The sequence below is a fragment of the Haematobia irritans genome, chromosome 5, assembly GCF_050003625.1.
Source record: "Haematobia irritans isolate KBUSLIRL chromosome 5, ASM5000362v1, whole genome shotgun sequence".
In the NCBI taxonomy this organism is placed as follows: Eukaryota; Metazoa; Arthropoda; class Insecta; order Diptera; family Muscidae; genus Haematobia; species Haematobia irritans.
In genome coordinates, this window is record NC_134401.1 from 37,285,875 (window position 1) to 37,306,843 (window position 20,969).

Genomic DNA, 20,969 nt, shown 5'->3' on the forward strand with positions numbered 1-20,969 from the left:
CTATAGAAAATTTTTGGACAAATTTCTCTTCTATAGAAAACATCACTTCTATATGAATTTGTGCCCAACATTTCATTTCTATATGAAATTTTAACAAAATTTCATTTCAGTAGGAAATTTGAACAAAGTTTCATTTTTATAGGAAATTAAAAATTCCAACTTTCGTAGGAAATTTTATCAAAATTCCAACTTCTTTAAGAATTTTTGAATAAGTTTCATTTCTGTAGAAAATTTTGTCAAAATTTCATCATAGGAAATATAACCAAAATTTATTTAGGAAATTTTGTCATAATTCCAATTGCTATAGGGAATTTTATCAAAATTTCATTTCTGTACAAAATTTTATCAAAGTTCCAACTTCTATAGGAAATTTTTCCAAAACGGCAATTTCTGTAGGAAATTTTGTAAAAATTCCAAATTTTTATAGGAAATATTGTCAAATTTCAAAACTTCATTTCTATAGGAAATTTTGTCAAAATTCCAATTTTTATATGAAATTTTATCAAAATTTCATTTCTATAGGAAATTTTGGCAAAATTTCATTTCTATAGGAAATTTTGGCAAAATCTCATCTCTATAGGAAATTTTACCAAAATTTCAATTTTATAGTAATTTTAACAAAATATGGGAAAATTTGTGAACATTTTATTAAAATTCCAACTTCTGTAGGGGATTTTGTCATAATTTCATTTCTATAGGAAATTTTGTCATAATTTCGTTTCTATAGGAAATTATGTCAAAATTTAATTTTTATAGGAAATATTGTCAAATTTTAATTTCTGTAGGAAATTTCGTCAAATTTTCATTTCTATAGGAAATTTTGTCAAAATTTCATTCTATTCATTTGTATAGGAAATTTTGTCAAAATTTCAATTTCTACACTGAAAAAACAGTGAACCCACCAGGAAGAAAAATTTTGGTTAATTTTAGAAAATTTTGAATATTTTTAGAAAATTTTAACTAAACAGTATAACAAACGCTGGCATCACGCCGATGTCATAAAAATAAGTAAATATTTTTCGACAAATTCAAGAAAATTTATTAGACATAATTAAGTTTTTTCACTTGTTAAAGAAAATTTTGTAGTTTGAAAATTGGAGTTCAAAATTGCAAGAATGTCTTTAGTGACATACGAAGTTCATGATGAACGCATTTGTAGTAAAATTTACAAATTTAAAGAAATATTGAACTATTTTGTAGAAGACACGAATTTAGTTAATCTTTATCCTTCATTTGTGTATATTTTTTTCCTCGGTTTTAGTTAATTTAACTAACGTACACAAAAAATTATTAGAGTAGAGGAAACTTTCTCCAAACATAATAATTCCATGAACTAAAATAAAGTTATATTGGCTTTAGTGAAATAGAGAGTTCACTTTTTTTGAGTGTATAGCAAATTTTGTCATAATTTCAATTTCTATAGGAAATTTTGTCAAAAATACAATTTCTATTACACATCTTCCAAAATTTCATTTCTCTAGGAAATTTCGTTATATCTTCGAAATTGAATCGAATTTAATTTTATTTTCCCCCACTATATTTAAAGATTTGTTTACACCAATCTTCAAAGCTTATTACAATTTTCCTGTAAACTCATAACCTCCCCAATGTCAATACATTAACACCAAAATTATATTTTTCCGGCGTGAAACGGATAATACTACCGCCACGAAATTTCCTTTTTTAATATGAAAACAATTTAAGGTGGCAGGATTGTTTTCATTTGAAAATTGTAGCATTCATAACAAACCAACCAATTTCTAATGTTTAGCTAATGGATTGGGTAAATTGGTATCCGTTTCCTCTGATTCTCACATATGTAGAGCTTCAGCTTTGAAATGGGGCTTAACATGGTAAATACTTAAAAAAAAACATCAAAAAGAAATGTTTCTTGCTTTTCTACAAGAACCGGAAAAATGTCAGTGTCGGTTTCGCCATGAGCGGGTTTCTCTTTTTTGTTCTTTCATTTGCTTTTTATTTAAGAGCTTTACATCGTCTTAATCATCATTATCTTCTTATGTTTTCAACGCCTTTACAAGTTGGATGAAATTGATGTACTGTGTTTGGTATTTCGTCTAAAAATATCCACTTGCATTGTTTCGCCAATTAAGGAATTTTTTGTCACATTAATAATGGCAATTACATATATGACGTAGAAAAGGGTGTTACAGCGAAAGAGTGATGGATTTTTTGGTTTTAAATTTGTAATGTAGTATAACAAAATTTTGTGAATACGGAAGTATCTTAATACCGTTACCTACATACTGGATATTTGCCAGATACCAGAAGTGTACAAAAACGGGATTTTTTTTCTACCCAAAGTTGTAAAAAATTTTATCAAAGATTTTGGCCTCTTAAGAATTTTGGTATAGATTCCAAGCCATCCCAGAAAGTAGTATTTACGTCCTATAACAACCCATGAAAAATTCATTGGGGTTTAATCAAGTAGACCAACTTCCGGATCACAAGTTGGGGGATCCATACTACTTTTTTGGAAGCTCTTTTTGCCGAGATACTCTAAACATCGAAAGAAACATCTTTGCACACCAAAATTTCACAGTTTACTGTTTACTATGCGGACATATATTCAATATCAATTAACATCATTCCATACGAAGGGGAACAACATAAAAGGGGTCAATTTAGTTCATTTAACACATTTAATTACTTTGGCAAAATAAAATTAACAAACTTCTCTTTACGCTTTATGCGCTTTGAAAGGGGTACTACGAGCATACAGAGTTCCATGTTGCTGCATGGCTTTTAAATTTCTTTATTCACTTACCCATAGAATCAAGTGATGTCATTTAGGGAGTGTGCCTCTATTAAATGAAGTGCAAATGATTTTGCAATGATGAAATGTGAAGTAATGACAATTTTATTTAATTAAAAGATTAATTGAATTTTACTTGATGGATGTTTCAGACAGACAGATATATGAGTTGGTTACATATGTAAAGTATGACCAAAGACAATTGGATTCTTATGGGAACAGGAAGACAGAGAGAGAGAGAGAGAGAGAGAGAGTGGAGAGGTAGGGATTATAGACAATTATAGAAATTTTATTTCTATAACTAAACTGATTTCTTCCAAAGTCAATAGGGTTCTATTCTGACCCAAAGAAAATATAGAAATAAATTTTTGACAAAATTTTCTATAGACAGAAAATCTTGACCAAACTTCCTATAGAAATAAAATTTTGACAAAATTTTTTATAGAAATAAAATTTTTGAGAAAATGTTTTATAGAAATAAAATTTTAAGAAATTTTTCTATAAAAATAAAATTTTGATCAAATTTTCTATAGAAATAAAATTTTGACAAACTTTTCTACAGAAATAAAATTTTGATCAAATTTTCTATAGAAATAAAATTTTGATAAAATGTTCTATAGATACAAAAAATTTTGACTAAATTTTCTATAGAAATAAAATTTTGAAAACATTTTGTATAGAAATAAAATTTTAATCAAATTTTTGAAAAACTGTTCTATAGAAATAAAATTTTGACAACATTTTCTATAGAAATAAATTTTTGACAAAATTTTCTATAGAAATAAATTTTTGACAAAATTTTCTATAGAAATAAAATTTTGATAAAATTTGATATAGAAATAAAATTTTAACAAAATTTTCTATAGAAATAAAATTTTGATAAAATTTTCTAACGAAATAAAATTTTGACAAAATTTTCTATAGATAAATAAAATCTTGATAAAATTTTCTATAGAAATAAAATTTTGATAAAATTTTCTATAAACGAAAAAAATTTGACAAAATTTTCTATAGAAATAAAATTTTGACAAAATTTTCTATAGAAATAAAATTGGACAAAATTTTCTATAGAAATAAAATTGGACAAAATTTTCTATAGAAACAAAAAATTTTGACAAAATTTTTTAAAGATATAAACATTTGACAACATTTTGTATAGAAATAAAATGTTGACAAATTTTCAATAAACATTAATATTTGACAAAATTTTCTGTAGAAACCAATTTTTGACAAAATTTTCTATACATGAAAAAAATTTTACAAAATTTTTTGTAGAAATAAAATTTTGACATAATTTGCTATAGAAATACATTGTTGACAAAATTTTCTATAGAAATATAATCTTGACCAAACTTCCTATAGAAATAAAATTTTGACAAAATTTTCTACAGAAATAAAATTTTGACAAAATTTTTTACAGAAGTAATATTTTTGAGAAAATGTTCTATAGAAATAACATTTTAAGAACATTTTCTATAGAAATAAAATTTTGTTCAAATTTTCTATAGAAATAAAATTTTTACAAAATTTTCTATAGAAATAAAATTTTGACAACATTTTCTATAGATGAATAAAATTTTGATAAAATTTCCTATAGAAAAAAAATTTTGATAAAATTTCCTATAGAAAAAAAATTTTGCCAAAATTTTCTATAGACATAAAATTGTGACAACATTTTGTATAGAAATAAAATTTTGACAAAATTTTCTATAAAAATAAATATTTGACAAAATTTTCTGTAGAAATCAATTTTTGACAAAATTTTCTACAAATGAAAAAAATTTTACAAAATTTTCTATAGAAATACATTTTTGACAAAGAAAACATTTCTATTGAAATAAAATTTTGATAAAATTTTCTTTTTGATAATTTTGTAGAAATAAAATTTTGACAAAATTTTCTATACAAATACATTTGTGACAAAATTTTCTATAGAAATAAAATCTTGACCAAACTTCCTATAGAAATAAAATTTTGACAAAATTTTTTTACAGAAAAAAAAATGTTGACAACATTTTTGACAGAAATAAAATTTTTGGGAAAATGTTCTATAGAAATAAAATTTTGACAACATTTTCTATAGAAATAAAATTTTGATAAAAATTTCTATAGAAATAAAATTTTGACAAAATTTTCTACAGAAATAAAATTTTGACAAAATTTTCGATAGAAATAAAACTTTGATCAAATTTTCTATAGAAATAAAATTTTTATAAAATTTTATATAGAAATAAAATTTTCTATAGAAATAAAATTTTGACAAAATTTTCTATAGATAAATAAAATTTTGATAACAATTTTCTATAGAAATAAAATTTTGATCAAATTTTCTATGGAAATAAAATGTTGATCAAATTTCCTATAGAAGCAAAATTTTGACAAAATTTTCTATAGAAACAAAAAATGTTGAAAAAATTTTCTATTGAAATAAAATGTTGTCAAAGTTTTCTGTAGAAATGAAATTTTGATAAAATTTTCTATAGAAATACCATTTTGACAAAATTTTCTATAGAAATAAAATCTTGACCAAACTTACTATAGAAGCAAAATTTGACAAAATTTTCTATAGAAATAAAATCTTGACCAAACTTACTATAGAAATAAAATAAAAAATAAAATGTTGATCAAATTTCCTATAGAAGCAAAATTTGACAAAATTTTCTATAGAAACAAAAAATGTTGAAAAAATTTTCTATTGAAATATAATGTTGTCAATTTTTTCTGAAATAAAATATTGAGAAATTTTTCTGTAGAAATGAAATTTTGATAAAATTTTCTATAAAAAGAAATATTTTATAAAATTTTCTATAGAAATACAATTTTGACAAAACAAAAAATTTTGATAAAATTTTGATAAAATACTGAACATTTTCTATACAAATAAAATGTTCAGTATTTTCTACAAAAATAAAATTTTACAAAATTTTCTATAGAAATAAAAATTTGATAAAATTTTCTATAGAAATAAAATTTTGACCAAATTTTCTATAGAAATAAAAATTTGATAAAATTTTCTATAGAAATAAAATTTTGACAAAATTTTCTATAGACATAAAATTTGAAAAAAAAAAATTCTATGGAAATAAATTTTTGACCAAATTTTCTATAGACACAAAAAATTTTGACAAAATTTCTAATGAAATAAAATTTTGATAAAATTTTCTATAGAAACAACAAAGTTTGGCAAAATTTTCTATAGAAATGAAATTTTTACAAAATTTTCTGCATAATTAATTCTAATTCTCTTGAGAGTGTATTTATAGCGAAATTAAGCATAAACGAAGTATGAAAACCATAACAAGAACAAGTAAAATAAAAAAATAAATGTTCATGCTCTGGCGCCACATAAGGCAGTTACTTTCTTCGTGGGCTAGTTCGTTGAATTATCCCACTTACGGGTGGAGATCTTCGGACCATTGCATTGGGTTCCACCCCTAGAACGATACTATTCCTTATTATAGCTTTATTTGATTGTCTGTTTTATTTCCTCACTTTCTTTGTAGTCAATCGGTTCTGATTTTGCTCGGGCGCCACATAACATTGTTACCTGCAACATGCTTTAACGTGTAGACTTGTTCATTGTATTTTCAATGAATTTGTCCCTCTGAGTTTTCGTCGCCTCCTTTCGCTAATGGATAGAGCTCTACGTCCCAGTGTACTTTTATCCTTTCACCACAATTGTCTATTTTATTCAGTGGTTACAAATTAATTGATATTATACTGTAATGATCGTAGATGCTTTTTATAACATATTGATTTTTTTTAACAAAATGTATTCTGTATTAAATATCACATATCCATAACATAAAGAAATTCACAGTTGGCTGCATTTTTTTGTTACCATTCCATTTTTTTTTGATTGCTTATTACAATGTAGATTCTTTGTGAGATTCGTTTTTGCTGCAATCTGTGTTTTCTGACACCTCTAAAAGTATCATCTTATCATCATAATCTCTTTGAAATGGACACTTTCGATGATAGCTGGCTTAATGTACAGCTAAGTGGATTACCATCAATAGTATTTGCTATTCACACATCACAAATTTAAAAATACTTTGTGTTCATTCAAGAGAAAAAAATTGAAAAAGCTAATATGCCGCAATCTAAATTGTAATGGATAACAAAATGCATGAACGAGGGCTGTAGTGAAAATTTTTGAAAGGTGTGCTCTAAACTCCTGCATTCTTCATGCCGTCATGTCTCTAGAATATTTTGATGATTAAATTCATTTACCTTTGCTAAATTCCGGCCGATCACTTAATGGCGCCCGATCATTTAAAGGCGCCCGAGAGCCACCGTGGTGCAATGGTTAGCATGTCCGCCTTGCATACACAAGTTCGTGGGTTCGATTCCTGCTTCGACCGAACACAAAAAAAAAGTTTTCCAGCGGTGGATTTCTGAGGGTTTCAAAGCTTATCTTAGAGGTTTCACTGCAAGGTGGAACGCCGTTCGGACTCGGCTATAAAAAGGAGGTCCCTTGTCATTGAGCTTAACATGGAATCGGGCAGCACTCAGTGATAAGAGAGAAGTTCACCAATGTGGCATCACAATGGACTGAATAGTCTAAGTGAGCCTGACACATCGGGCTGCCACCTAACCTAACCTAATGGCGCCCGATCACTAAATAAAAAAATATCTCCTTCATTTTAGAGGCCGTGCTGAAATTTTACTATTCATACCAAGATTTTATTCAAACAATATGCGAACCTTAATTAATTTATCCTTATCAACAATTGGGATTACCTCTATCTGAGGAATTAAAAAATGGCTTCCGTGCATAGATGTGCTCTAATCTCATATTCTTCATGCCGTCATCACTCTTAAACACTTTGATAATTTGATTTCATTTACCTTTGGTAAATCTTCAAAAGAACACGTCCTTATCATTAAAAAAATGCAAGTACTTTATGGGAAATAATAAAAATTCAAATTGTGTTCAAATTTACTGAGTCATAGCTTATAGTGATTAAATTTTGCAATCACTCTCGTATGGTGGTCAGTCAGTAGTGAGGTCACATAATTGATTGCTTGGTCGGTTAGTATATCCAAACGGGAGCAAGGAATGATATGTATTTTTAAATGACACAATAACCACTCAAAGATGACACATTCGCCACATTGGTATGTGTCATGTATGCGGTGAACTATTATCCACAAATTAGAATGTTATTGCAATTGAGATAAATTTAATTTTGTTCATTTAACATTGAATAATTGAATAGAAATCCAAGCGGCGGGCGAATAATGCTATTAAGTTAAACGAAGTAATAAAACCCAAAAAAAAAAAAAAACAAATAAATTAACTTTTTTTATTTTTCTTTCTTTTTTAGTGAAAACGTTTAGACGGAGAGCAGATTAATACACACAATTTAAACGAAAATGCCGGCGGATACTAAGACAGCAAATACCGCCGAGGCGGATACACCCACCAAGACCAAAAAGTCATCGAATAGCTCTAAAGCAGCTTTGGCTAGGGTATCCTTGTTGGATGGTTCTATTTTAGATGTGACCATAGATGTAAGTTCTTGGACTCCCTGCTTTCTCCCTAAAAGAAAATTAATCATATTTCTCTTTTTCCCCAATTTTTAGCGTAAAGCCAAGGGCCGTGATTTACTCAATTCCATTTGTGCTGGCCTGAATATTCTCGAAAAGGATTACTTCGGTTTAACCTATGAGACGCCTACAGATTCTCGCAATTGGTTGGATTTAGATAAACCCGTTTCGAAATTCTTTGGTGCCGATCCTTGGCCTTTGCAATTTGCCGTGAAATTCTATCCTCCAGAACCATCACAGCTTCAAGAGGATATTACCCGCTATCATTTGTGCTTGCAGGTTCGCAATGATATTTTGGAGGGTCGTTTACCCTGTACATTTGTTACTCATGCTCTCTTGGGCTCATACTTGGTGCAATCGGAAATGGGTGATTATGATCCCAAGGAAATGCCAGATCGTAGCTATTTGAAGGATTTCAAAATTGCTCCCAATCAGACACCTGAGTTGGAGGAGAAAGTAATGGATTTGCATAAAACTCACAGGTAAGTGCGAGGAAAACAGAAAGGAAATCACTATTATAGTTGACTATAGGAAAATATTAAAGCGTTTATGCCCGGGCGCCACAAAAGTAATGGACTGAATTCCATTTTCTACAATAGTTGATTATGGGAAATTATTAAAACCTAATATTTAAACGTCTATGCTCGGGCGTCACACAAATAAAGGATTGAATTCCAATTCCCACTGAATTACAGAATTTACATCTTTGATGGCGCCCGATCCATAGTTGCAACTTGAGCCAAAAGTAATCTAACAAAATTTGGAAAAATTTTTACCAAAAACCTACCAAACATAAAACTCTTATTATTAAAAAAAAAAAAAAAACAATTTGTAAAAATTTTATTTCTATAGAAAATTTGGTCAAAATTTTATTTCTATAGAAAATATGGTTAACATTTTATTTCTATAGATTTTGTAAAATTTTTTTTTTTATAAAATTTTTGGCAAAATTTTGTCAATTTTTATTGCTTTAGAAAATTTTGTCAAAATTTTATTTCAATAGAAAATTTTATCAAAATTTTATTTTTATAGAAATTGTTGTCAAAATTTTATTTCTATAGAAATTTATGTCAACATTTTATTTCTGTAGAAATTTTTGTCAAAATTTTATTCCTATAGAAATTTTTATCAACATTTGATTGCTTTAGAAAATTTTATTGAAATTTTATTTTTATAGAAATTGTTGTCAAAATTTTATTTCTATAGAAAATTTTGTCAACATTTTATTTCTATGGAAAATTTTGTTAAAAATTTTATTTCTATAGAAATTTTTGTCAAAATTTTATTTGTATAGAAAATTTTAGCAAATTTTATTTCTATAGAAAATGTTCTCAAAATTTTATATCTATAGAAATTTTTCTAAAAATTTTATTTCTATAGAAAAATTTTGTCAAAATTTTATTTCTATAGAAAATTTTGTCAAAATTTTATTTCTATAGTAAATTTTGTCAAAATTTTATTTCTATAGAAAATTTAGTCAAATTTCATTTCTTTAGAAAATTTTGTCAAAATTTTATTTCTATAGTAAATTTTGTCAAAATTTTATTTCTATAGGAAACTTTGTCAAAATTTTATTTTATAGAAAATTTTGTCAAATTTTATTGCTTTAGAAAATTTTGTCAACATTTTATTTCTATAAAAAATTTTGTTAAAAATTTTATTTCTATAGAAAATGTTCTCAAAATTTTTTTATCTATAGAAAATGTTCTCAAAATTTTATATCTATAGAAAATTTTCTCAAAATTTTATATCTATAGAAAATTTTCTCAAAATTTTATTTCTATAGAAAATTTTCTCAAAATTTTATTTGTATAGAAAATTTAAGCAAATTTTATTTCTATAGAAAATGTTCTCAAAATTTTATATCTATATAAATTTTTCTCAAAATTTGTTAGAAAATTTTGTCAAAATTTTATTTCTATAGAAATTTTTGTCAAAATTTTATTTCTATAGAAAATTTTCTCAAAATTTTATTTCTATAGACAATTTTGTCAAAATTTTATTTCTATAGAAAATTTTCTCAAAATTTTATTTCTATAGCAAATTTTGTCAAGATTTTATTTCTATAGCAAATTTTTTCAAAATTGTATTTCTGTAGAAAATAAATACTTGAATTTATTCTTCGGTTTTAATGTTTTATTTATTTTTTACTTCTCTTTACTATTCGTAGAGGTCAACCTCCAGCTGAAGCTGAACTCCATTATTTGGATAATGCTAAAAAATTGGCTATGTATGGAGTTGATTTGCATCCAGCTAAGGATTCTGAAGGTGTAGACATTATGTTGGGCGTTTGTGCCTCTGGCTTATTGGTGTACAGAGACAAGTAAGTAATCAAATATTACAAAAATAAAAAAGAAAAACAAATAAAAAATTAACTCTCCCACAGATTACGCATCAATCGTTTTGCCTGGCCTAAAATTTTGAAAATCTCCTATAAACGTCATCATTTCTATATTAAAATACGTCCTGGAGAATTTGAACAACATGAGGTTACCATTGGTTTTAAATTGGCCAATCATCGGGCTGCCAAGAAATTATGGAAATCTTGTGTGGAACATCATACCTTCTTCCGTTTAATGACACCAGAGCCACCAAATAAGACAAGTCTATTCCCTAGATTTGGTTCGAAATATCGTTATTCGGGACGTACCATGTATGAGAGTCGTAAAAATCCTGTTGATCGTGATGCTCCAAAATTCGATAGGAGTTTATCGGGTCGTCGTTTGACTTCCAGATCTATGGATGGTATAAAACAAACTTATGATTTAAATAAAAGAAAAATTGATTTTTTTAATTAATTTTTTGTATCTATTTATTATAGCTTTAGCTTTGGCCGAAAAAGAGAAGGATGCCCAAAAACGTCATACCATGGGTCATCCACCAGAGCATATACCCGATTTGGATTCACCACGTAGCCGTAGTCCTTTGAAAAAAGATAAAAAGGATAAGGTAAGTTGATCTAGTCTAGACACGAGCCCTTAGGGATAGATCATAGAAATGTTCTTAGATCTTTCTTCTTGTGATTTTTTTTTATGTTGTAACAAAGAAATATTTAATAATTAACAAATGGAAATCTTTGATTTCTTTTTTCCCATACTGTTTTTTTTTTGGTTTGTTGAAATTACAAAAAAAAACTAATAACAAAATAACAAAAACAATTTTGAATTTTTGATAAACGGTTTGATTGATTTACCACAATACTAACCTCTTGAACCTTTGCCTCTATATCCTTCATGATTTCATCACTTTTTGTATATATTTTTGGTTTTGCAACTCCAAAATTCTTTCCCAAATACCAAATCTCATTCACTCCACACTTTGTCTCTCTTTGAACACACAAATATGTCCCTTCTCTTACTACATACACTCTATTCTCATTTTCCTATACAATTCCCCACACTGCACCTCCAATCATATATTGAAATATTTCTAACAACACTAACACCTACACATTCACTAACTACATGATCGATATCACAATACTCCTTACAATGCATTCTTGTTTTTTTTTTACTCTCTCGTCTAATGCTCTCCATAAAACTACAAATATGAAATACAAAACTCTCCAACATCCTTGTGATTGATTGTACACATACTCTACAACAACATCAAAAAACACGCATACATCACAAATGTCTTTCACTTCCGCTCTCTCTCTATGTCTCTCCCTTCACAACACCCATATACCAACGAATCCACTTTTTGTGTGTTGTATGAAAAAAACGAAAACAAAAACAAAAACAACAATAATCCTTAGTTGATACGTGAATCTAGCACTGGTACAGCTTCGGCTTCTTCGCAGAGTTCCCTTGAAGGTGATTACGAGACCAATACCGGTGCTGCGGCCGATGCTGCTTCGGCAGCTGCCACCTTTGTGGGCCATGATCAGGTTAACTAATGCCAAGTTTCTTGTTCTTTATTCAATCATACCTAAACTCTTATGTTCTATTTTGAATTTTTGTTTTTTTTTTTTTGAAATCTACAAATTATATTTCCTCAATCACTCTCTCAATTTCACTCATATTGTCACTTTTTCTCTGTCTTTCTCTCGACTATTGTACCTTTCTCTCGTTTGATTTTCTCTTACTCTTGTCTCTGTATTCGATCTTTGAACATTGACTTCAAAAACATTTTAGTATTATTTTGTATGGGTTTGAGTTTTAATTTTTAATTTTATCTAAAAATTATACTAAGTTGCTGTATAAGTATGATTTGTTTTGTAGTTTATAGAATAGAGAAAACTTTGAGAAAAAAAATAAACGTTAATCACCCATATTTTGGTGAAGGTCAAATTTTGGAGAGGGAAATGTCTCACATGGAAACATTTATGTTTCTCTTCACATAGCCTTAGAGGTTTGGATTCTAATATCATTAATTTTCTATTCTGAGGACGTTTGATTTTTTTGTAGGCAAAGACTCATATTTAAAGAAAAAATTTTAAAATTTATTCTTAATTATAGTTTCACATTTGGTTTTGATTTTTTTGTACATTTTCTAAAACGACTGTGGTATATTAAACCCATTTCAATAAACTCCCTTTCTCTCATTCTCTCAAAGTTTTCTCTTAATCTCTTTCCATTTTCATATTATTTAGTTAGTTCCCTTATTTGGTTTCCTCTTTTATTTTTATTTCTGTTCTCTGATTTTTAGTCTAAAAAAGTGTAAAATGTACATATCAAGCTTTTTGGTCAAAATATCGCAAAAAGAAAAGCATTTATACAAAGTATAAATCAAACAATTATGTGTTAATAATTTATAATACATGGCTATTCGTTGTTTAAATGGATTATTACCAAATTTATGGCTATTATAATTTTTTCATTTTATTTTCTATATATGTACATGTTATTTATTGATCTTCAAAGACCCTTTCTTAGTGTCTAGTTAAGCCTAGAGAACCAATGCCTTTAAACCTATACACGAAGTTTAATAGCCAATGTTAATTATGTGATTTTTGTTATGTGTATACACCATTCCTAGATAAAATTATGGAATCGATTTATATGAGACCTATTAGATGGGGTTCATAATATAGGCACATTTCGCTGTATATATTAGAAACCATAAACAAATTTAATATAGCGCATATAAAAAAGATGAATGCTTTTAAAACTGTTCACAAAACGAGCTTACATTATTTGTATTTTTTAATTTGTCATTCCAAGGCAAATAGATAAGGCCTCAGAAATTATTATGTGAAATAAATCTCTAGTCAAGCCATTGCCATTAGTCGAAAAGTCGAGCTTACGCTTATAAAAAAATAATGCTTTTAAAACTGTTAATTTGTTTTATTTGAAATTACTTAGTTTGCCATTCCAAAGTGAAAAGATATGGCTCAAGAAATTATTACGTACAAAAAATCTTAAATAAAACCATTGCAATGTGGAAATTTAGGAGTACACAGAAAAAAATCAAGAAACTTTTTCCAATTAAAGTCTTAATTGAGTTTTAAAAAATATTCTATTAAAATTTTAAATGATTCAACAATTTTTTTTAATTGAAACAAAAATCAATCACAAAAATTTATACTATTAATTAATTTTTTAATTGGATCAATTAATTTTTTAATTGATACTATCATTTCTGTTATTGAAGACATTTCAATTAAAAATTAAATGGATAAATTAATTTCGGGATTGAAACTGAGAAAAAAATTTTGTTTGTGTTAGGTTTTTTAAATTTTTGAATCATACTTTTCGAGTATTCTTACTTTTTAAAATTTTGAAAAGCTTTTGGTAGAGAAAAATTTGGGAATTAGAATTAAATGTTCGTACACACAAAAAAATTTCACGAACATTTTTCCAATTAAAATTTTAATTGAGTTTTAAAAAATATTCAAATAAAAATTTAATTGATTCAACAAATTTTTTAATTGAAACAAAAATCAATCACAAAAATAATAGTATTAATTAATTTTTTAATTGGATCAATTAACTTTTTAATTGACCTTCAATTAATTTTTTAATTGATACTATCATTTCTGTGATTGAAGACATTTCAATTAAAAATTAATTGGATCAATTAATTTCGTGACTGAATCAGAAAAAATTTTTTTTGTGTGTACCAAGCAGTTGAAAAACAAAGGAGACAGTTTGATAATGAGAAGTTCGCAGAAAAAGAACGAAATCTTGAAAACAACAACAAACAAAAATCATGAAATTATGAAAGGAGATAGTCAGTGCCGAAAAACATAGGGCCGAATAGGTCGCCCGTTACATAGATAAAATAGCGCCCAACGTGGGGCCATAGAAAAAAAATAGATATGGAGCAGTAAAACAAAAAAAAAAAAGAAAAGTATTTTGAAAACAAAAAGATAAGAATAAAGTTTGAAAAGAGATAGGCAGTGCCGAGGGACATAAGGTCGGGTAGGTTGCCGTCACAATAGGAATTTTAACTAAATGAAGAATTAAAAAAATTGAAAAAAATCACCAAATTCCCTTTTTATTTTGATCAATTTTTTATTGCACTTTTTTCAATGAAAAAAATTTGTTCGTGCCAACCAGGAATTGAACCTGGATATGTTGTACGAGTAAAACTTTATCTTGACTCTGGTTGGCCAAGAAAATTTTCCATGGATGCGATGAAACCTCAGTACCAGGCTCCAGAGCCCACGCATGTCTGCTTGGCAAACTGAAGTTTTTATTGCACTTTTTTTTCAATGAAAAAAAAAAATTGTTCGCTCCAACCAGGAATTGAACCTAGATATGTTGTACGAGTAAAACTTTACCTTGACTCTGGTTGGCCAAGACTTTTTCCATGGATGTGATACAACTTCAGTAGCATGCTCCATAGCCCACGCATGTCTGCTTGGCAAACTGGAGTTTGAGATCTCAATTAGTTTTGGGAACACATTGAAAAAAATTATACGAGTTTGTTTACAGGGTGGCTGATGTATAATGTAACAAAGTAAAGCGTTATATGTATTTTTTAAATTTATTATTCAACACCAAAATCTGTTGAAAATAACATCAAATTTTACAATCAGTTTAGATACATTCGGAAAGCGGCTCTATGGTATTTTGGTTCATTCTCGGCGAAGCCCCGTCTTCAGAACCAACTTCGTCGAGGAACCTCTTTTTTAAGCCATTCTTGATTAACAAATTTTACAAACAGTTTAGATACATTCGGAAAGCGGCTCTGCGGTATTTTGGTTCATTCTCGGCGAAGCGCCGTCTTCAGAACCACCTTCCTCGAGGAACCTCCTTTTTAAACCATTCTTGATTAACACTTGCTGAGTGCGATGCTGCTGCCGGAATGTTTTTCTGTCCAGGGCTTCAATACTGCCCTTAGGGAGCCACCGTGGAGCAATGGTTAGCATGTCCGCCTTGGTCGTGGATTCGAACCCAGTTTCGACCAAATCCCAAAAAGTTGTTCGGCGGTGGATTATCCCACCTCAGTAATGCTGGTGACATTTCTGAGTGTTTCAAAGCTTCTCTAAGTGGTCTCACAGCAATGTGGAACGCCGTTCGGAATCGGCTATAAAAAGGAGGTCCCTTGTCATTGAGCTTAACGTAGAATCGGACTCAGTGATTATAGAGACCTTCACCATTATGGTATTACAATAGAATGAATAGTCTAAGGGAGCCTGAAATATCGGGCTGCCACTATACCTAACCTAACCTACTGCCTTTAGGATATTTTCCACATAATATTGCGGATTTTTTTTGACCCCATGGTCGATAAATACGAGTGGAGAGCGAACATCCCCGGTGTTTGAGTTCTGATGGCGTCACGAATGTGTAAATTTTCACCTGGCCGTTTGTGGCATGTAAGTCCGTTTTCTTTTTCCACAAACTGCCCAATTTGTAATGGCTTTTAATGGGGGAAACCCAAAGTCGATAACTTGTTACTTTCGTGCAAGTGAAGCGACTCTTTGGCTCTATCCAGTTTGTGGATCGGTGAGCTCTTGTAATTTTTGGAACTTCAATGATTTTAGACCAATCTTGTTTTTCAATATGTGCTATATTCGGTCTCGCGATACACTCAGCTCACGAGCAAGTTTTCGACCTCGGCGACCACATGGATTTCGATCAAATCTCCACACGAAAAAAAACTTTCCGATTCAAACACGAAATTAATTGATCCAATTAATTTTTTAATTGACATGATAGTATCAATTAAAAAATTAATTGAAGGTAAATAAAAAAAAATTAATTAATCCAATTAAAAAATAAATTGATATTATTTGTGATTGATTTTTGTTTCAATTAAAATTTTTTTTGAATCAGTTAAATTTTTAATTGAATATTTTTTAAAACTCAATTAAGACTTTAATTGGAAAAATTTTCGTGATTTTTTTTTCTGTGTGGCCTTCACATTTCGGATCATTTCTGGTGTTGATTTTATCGTCCACATTTTTTTCTGTGTGGCCTTCACTGTTCGTATCATTTCTGGTGTTGATTATATCGTCCACATTTTGGATGGGATGCAACATTGCCAGTATCACTGCAACGGCAATGGTACGAGAAATAAATGTGATTTTCCAGCCAAGTATAAAGTAATCGGACTATCACACCTAGAAGTCACCGTTGTGAAATGGTTGCATACACAGAGTCATGGGTTCAATCCTAGTTTCGATCAAACAACAGTTTTTCAGCGGAGGATTATACCCTCTAAGTAATGCTGGTGACATTTCTGATTGCTTCAAGCTTCTATAAGTGGTTTCATCGCAATGTGGAATACCATCCAGACACGGCTATAAAAAGGAGACTCCTTGTCATTGAGCTAGAAATATAATCGGCCAGCAATCCGTGATAAGTGCTAGCACAATAGACTGAATAGTCTAAGTGAGCCTGAAATATCGACCTGCCACTATACCTACACCGAAAAAAAAACTGTTTTATAGGAAGAATAAACTAAATCGTACGAAAATTAAACTAAATTTTACTTCACATTTTGAGATTTCCCCAAAGCGTTGTTAAAACCAGGAAAATTTAATGCCATGTTGTACTTTTTAACTGCAGTTCACGAAATTATAGAAGAAGAAATTAACTAAAATTTAAGAAGAAAATCATTGGCGCCAAATCATGACAATTTTAACCATACAGTAGTTCATTCTTACTATTTTTGGGAATCGTGTGAAATTTTTCATTTGCTTTAGTTCATATTGAACTTATGTGTACGGTCATCGAACTTTATACTCACGTTTAGTTCATAAAATATTTGAGACATACTTAAAAAAACGAAAATTCCATTGGTCTGTGGAAAATTTCGCAAAAAATAATAAAATTTAACTACTTAAATTTAGCGTTAGTTTAACTACGGAAATTTTTTTGCTGTGTATCCATATATAACATATCACGCTCGAATTCCATTACGAATAACTTTATTTCTGAATGCAATAGATCAAAATGCTTTTGTAAGCTTGTAAATAATAAAATGAACTTTCACTGGAATAAATCTGTCAGCTTCCCTGTAAATCTCATTGCTTTTGATTCGATTTAGCACCGATTCTGAATCCAGAAAAAATATTTTCATTGTCTTTTGGCTACAATTTTTTGCTGAGTTGTGCCTTCAGATGGTCTTTGTTAAATTCTGAAGGTCGTCCGCTTCGAAGAGTTCAAGTTCAAAGTTGCAATTTTAAAACTTTGCGAACCTTTTTTGTGCAGTAGACACGCGAAGACACCTTCTGCTCCTTTTTTACCCCGATGAAAACCAGATGTCGAAAATGATGATTTTCTCCTCCTTAATATTCCATTTATGACCCTGAAAATGACTCCAAAAATAAATGTACATAAAATAATTCATTTAATCTCATTGTTTCTATCTATAACTTAACTGAAAAATGTTAACATGTAACTCATATTAAAAAGCTATATATGTTTTTTAGTTTTTTTTTCTATTTGTTTTTATTAATTACTATCTAAGTACTTCTTAATACACACTTCTAGGATTTGTGTGAAATTCCCTTGTAAAATAAATTGGCTTAACAAAAATGTATGGATTAAATGTCCCAACGAAATTTTTCTTATAACAAAGAAAAAAAACTTACATTTTCATTTCACTGTACCAAAACAAACACACTCCAGCCTAATTAAAAGAAAGGACTGAACATACACTACACGTCTCTGTCTTTTCCTACCCCTCAATATACATACTCTCACTGTCTCTTTGTCTATCTTCCATAAAACTCAAGCACACACAAATCCCAGTTGCATTATTCTAATTAATATTAATATTTTTATATAAATATATTTTTAAAAATTATTTAACAATACAAGAGAAGAGTTAATGCATGTCAAGAGAGGGCCTTATAAATTACTTTCAATTCAAATTAATTTTAATGTCCATTAGCTCATGGACACCGATTAATATTTATGAAATATTTTTATCATGAGTAAAAATTAAATTTGGAAAACAGTAGCCTCGATTGTTTATTATGGAAAAAATCAATCATTCGATTTTTAGTTCTCTGCTTGTGAGTAAGAAAGAGCGTTATATTCTGATAAAAGAGAAAATTGAACCGGAATAACAGATATTGAGAAAACAAATGTTCTGGAGGAGCTAAACATAACAATGCGATTAAATAAAACCCATAAAGGCTCTCTTAAAGGGGGCTCAGAATAACGTCCGAATAGAAGAGGATAACTCTTTAGGAAAGATTAGAAATGTTATGCTCAAAGAGAGTTATTATTCTCTTCATTTGCCTAGCTTCACTCTTCTCTTGAACTGAATGGCCAAAATCTAAGCTTTTCATTTATCTCAAGTATACCATTAATATGTTTTGTGTCTATTTTGCATAAAACATAAATAAACATAAGCTTTCGCATGCTCAAAGCTATATTTTCTGTCTTAGCTTTAAGATATATTTGTTTAGTTGGCTTACAAGCTTTTTTTCAAATATTGTTTTATTTTTAACGAATTTTTGTAAATAATTTACTACTTTTTCAAATCATAATAAAGGCTGCTGCTGAAGCTGAAAAGGAAGCTAAACTTAGAGAAAAGAAACTTAAAGAACAAGAAGAGAAAGAACGCAAAGAAAGAGAAAAGAAAGAGAAGGAAGCTAAGGAAAAGGCAGCCAAGGAGAAAGCAGCCAAGGAGAAGGCTGAAAAGGCCGCAGCAGCTGCCGCTGCAGCAGGAGCTGGAATGAATGGTAGAAAAGTTCACAAAAAATATAATAAAAAAGAAAATAAAATTAAATGTTTTTATTTTTTTAACATTATAGGCAATGATGATTTGGATGATTCTCAAAAATCTGGAAAGCAAAGGGTAAGTTAATATTTATTTATTTTTTTATATTAAAAATCGTTACAGTTTTAAGAACACCGGTACTAGTATCTCTAAGAATAACTTAAAGACCCCTTGATTGTTGTGATATCCAGACCCCTCATTGTCATACAGAAAGGTGATGAGCATGCTATACAATCCCTGGCAATGCTAGATGTCATCCCTTATGTCGTTGTTTATTTTATTGTTATTTAAGTTATTTTATTTTTTAAATTTAAATTTTATTTATATTATTTATTTTTAAATTATTAACATTTAAATGTAAATCTGAATTTCTGGCAAACTTTATTTTATTAAACACAGTTCTATTGGTTTAAATGTAAATGACAGTTGTTAATTTTAGTTATAAAATTCAAATGACATATTGATTTTCCCATTTTTTTATTCTATAATTTTATATTCATTTATATTAAAATATTTATATTTGGTATTGAGATTTAATTTAAAAATTTTATTTAAATATACATATTTTTATTTTTAAAAATGAGATTCAAGTTATTTTGTATTTATATCAAAATAAATATATTATTTTATTTTTTGTTTCAAATAAATTTTATATTTTACGTATAATTTAATTTCTTTCTTTATATATTAAATTTTATATAATTTTATTTCATTCTTTATATATATAATTTTATATATTAAAATATTTATTTGGTTGATTTAAATTTTAATTTAATTTAAAAATATAAATTTTATTTAAAAGACTCCAAATTACTCTCATATTCATTCTTGTAATTATTATAAACTAATTTAAACAAAATCTTATTTTATTTTAAATTATTTTTATTTTATTATTAAATTCTTAACATTTTAATTTTATAAATTCAAGTATATTATTTGTTAAGTTAAATTTTAATTTAAAATCTCGTATTTAGTTTAATAGTATGTATACATTTTATTTATAAAATTCCATATTACATTATGTTATTATCGTATTTTTTCTTTGAATTATAAATCTACCTTAGCGATATGAAACTAATTTAAATAAAATCTTATTTTATTTAAAATTATTTTTATTTAATATTTAAATTCGGTTACTTTAAATATAATTATCAGTTGCAATGTTTATTTATTAAATTAAAAATTACCTCTTATTATTCCCAATTTTTTCTTAAAATTTTTATAGTTTTTTTATTAAAAAAAAATATACTCCTTATTAAAATTCAATTTAAATTTTATTTATATTGAATGACAAATATTTTTATTTAAAAATTGACACTCAGTTTATATGATATTTATATCAACACAAATAAATAATTTTATTTTTTGTTTGATAATTTAAATTTCATATTTTATATATAATTTTATTCTTAGCATTTAAGTATGCATTTCGTTAATTTAAACTTTAATTTGAAATTTAGTATTTAATTTAAAAAAATTCTTTTGTTACAAATATTTATATTTTTTGTTTTAT

The 20,969-nt window shown here is 27.7% G+C and overlaps 1 protein-coding gene across 3 annotated transcripts in view; it reads left to right on the top strand.

Moving 5' to 3' along the window:
• The window catches only part of cora (erythrocyte membrane protein band 4.1 like coracle), a 204,915-nt gene that overhangs the window by 162,752 nt on the left and 21,194 nt on the right, over nt 1-20,969 (top strand). For all 3 annotated transcript variants that reach the window (XM_075312951.1, XM_075312952.1, XM_075312953.1), the window contains exons 3-9: nt 8,104-8,290; nt 8,363-8,808; nt 10,497-10,649; nt 10,713-11,071; nt 11,148-11,275; nt 19,229-19,418; nt 19,491-19,534. In XM_075312951.1, coding sequence (XP_075169066.1) covers nt 8,153-8,290; nt 8,363-8,808; nt 10,497-10,649; nt 10,713-11,071; nt 11,148-11,275; nt 19,229-19,418; nt 19,491-19,534 — 1,458 coding nt within the window. In that variant the 5' untranslated portion in view covers nt 8,104-8,152. The remainder of the gene's footprint in view (nt 1-8,103; nt 8,291-8,362; nt 8,809-10,496; nt 10,650-10,712; nt 11,072-11,147; nt 11,276-19,228; nt 19,419-19,490; nt 19,535-20,969) is intronic.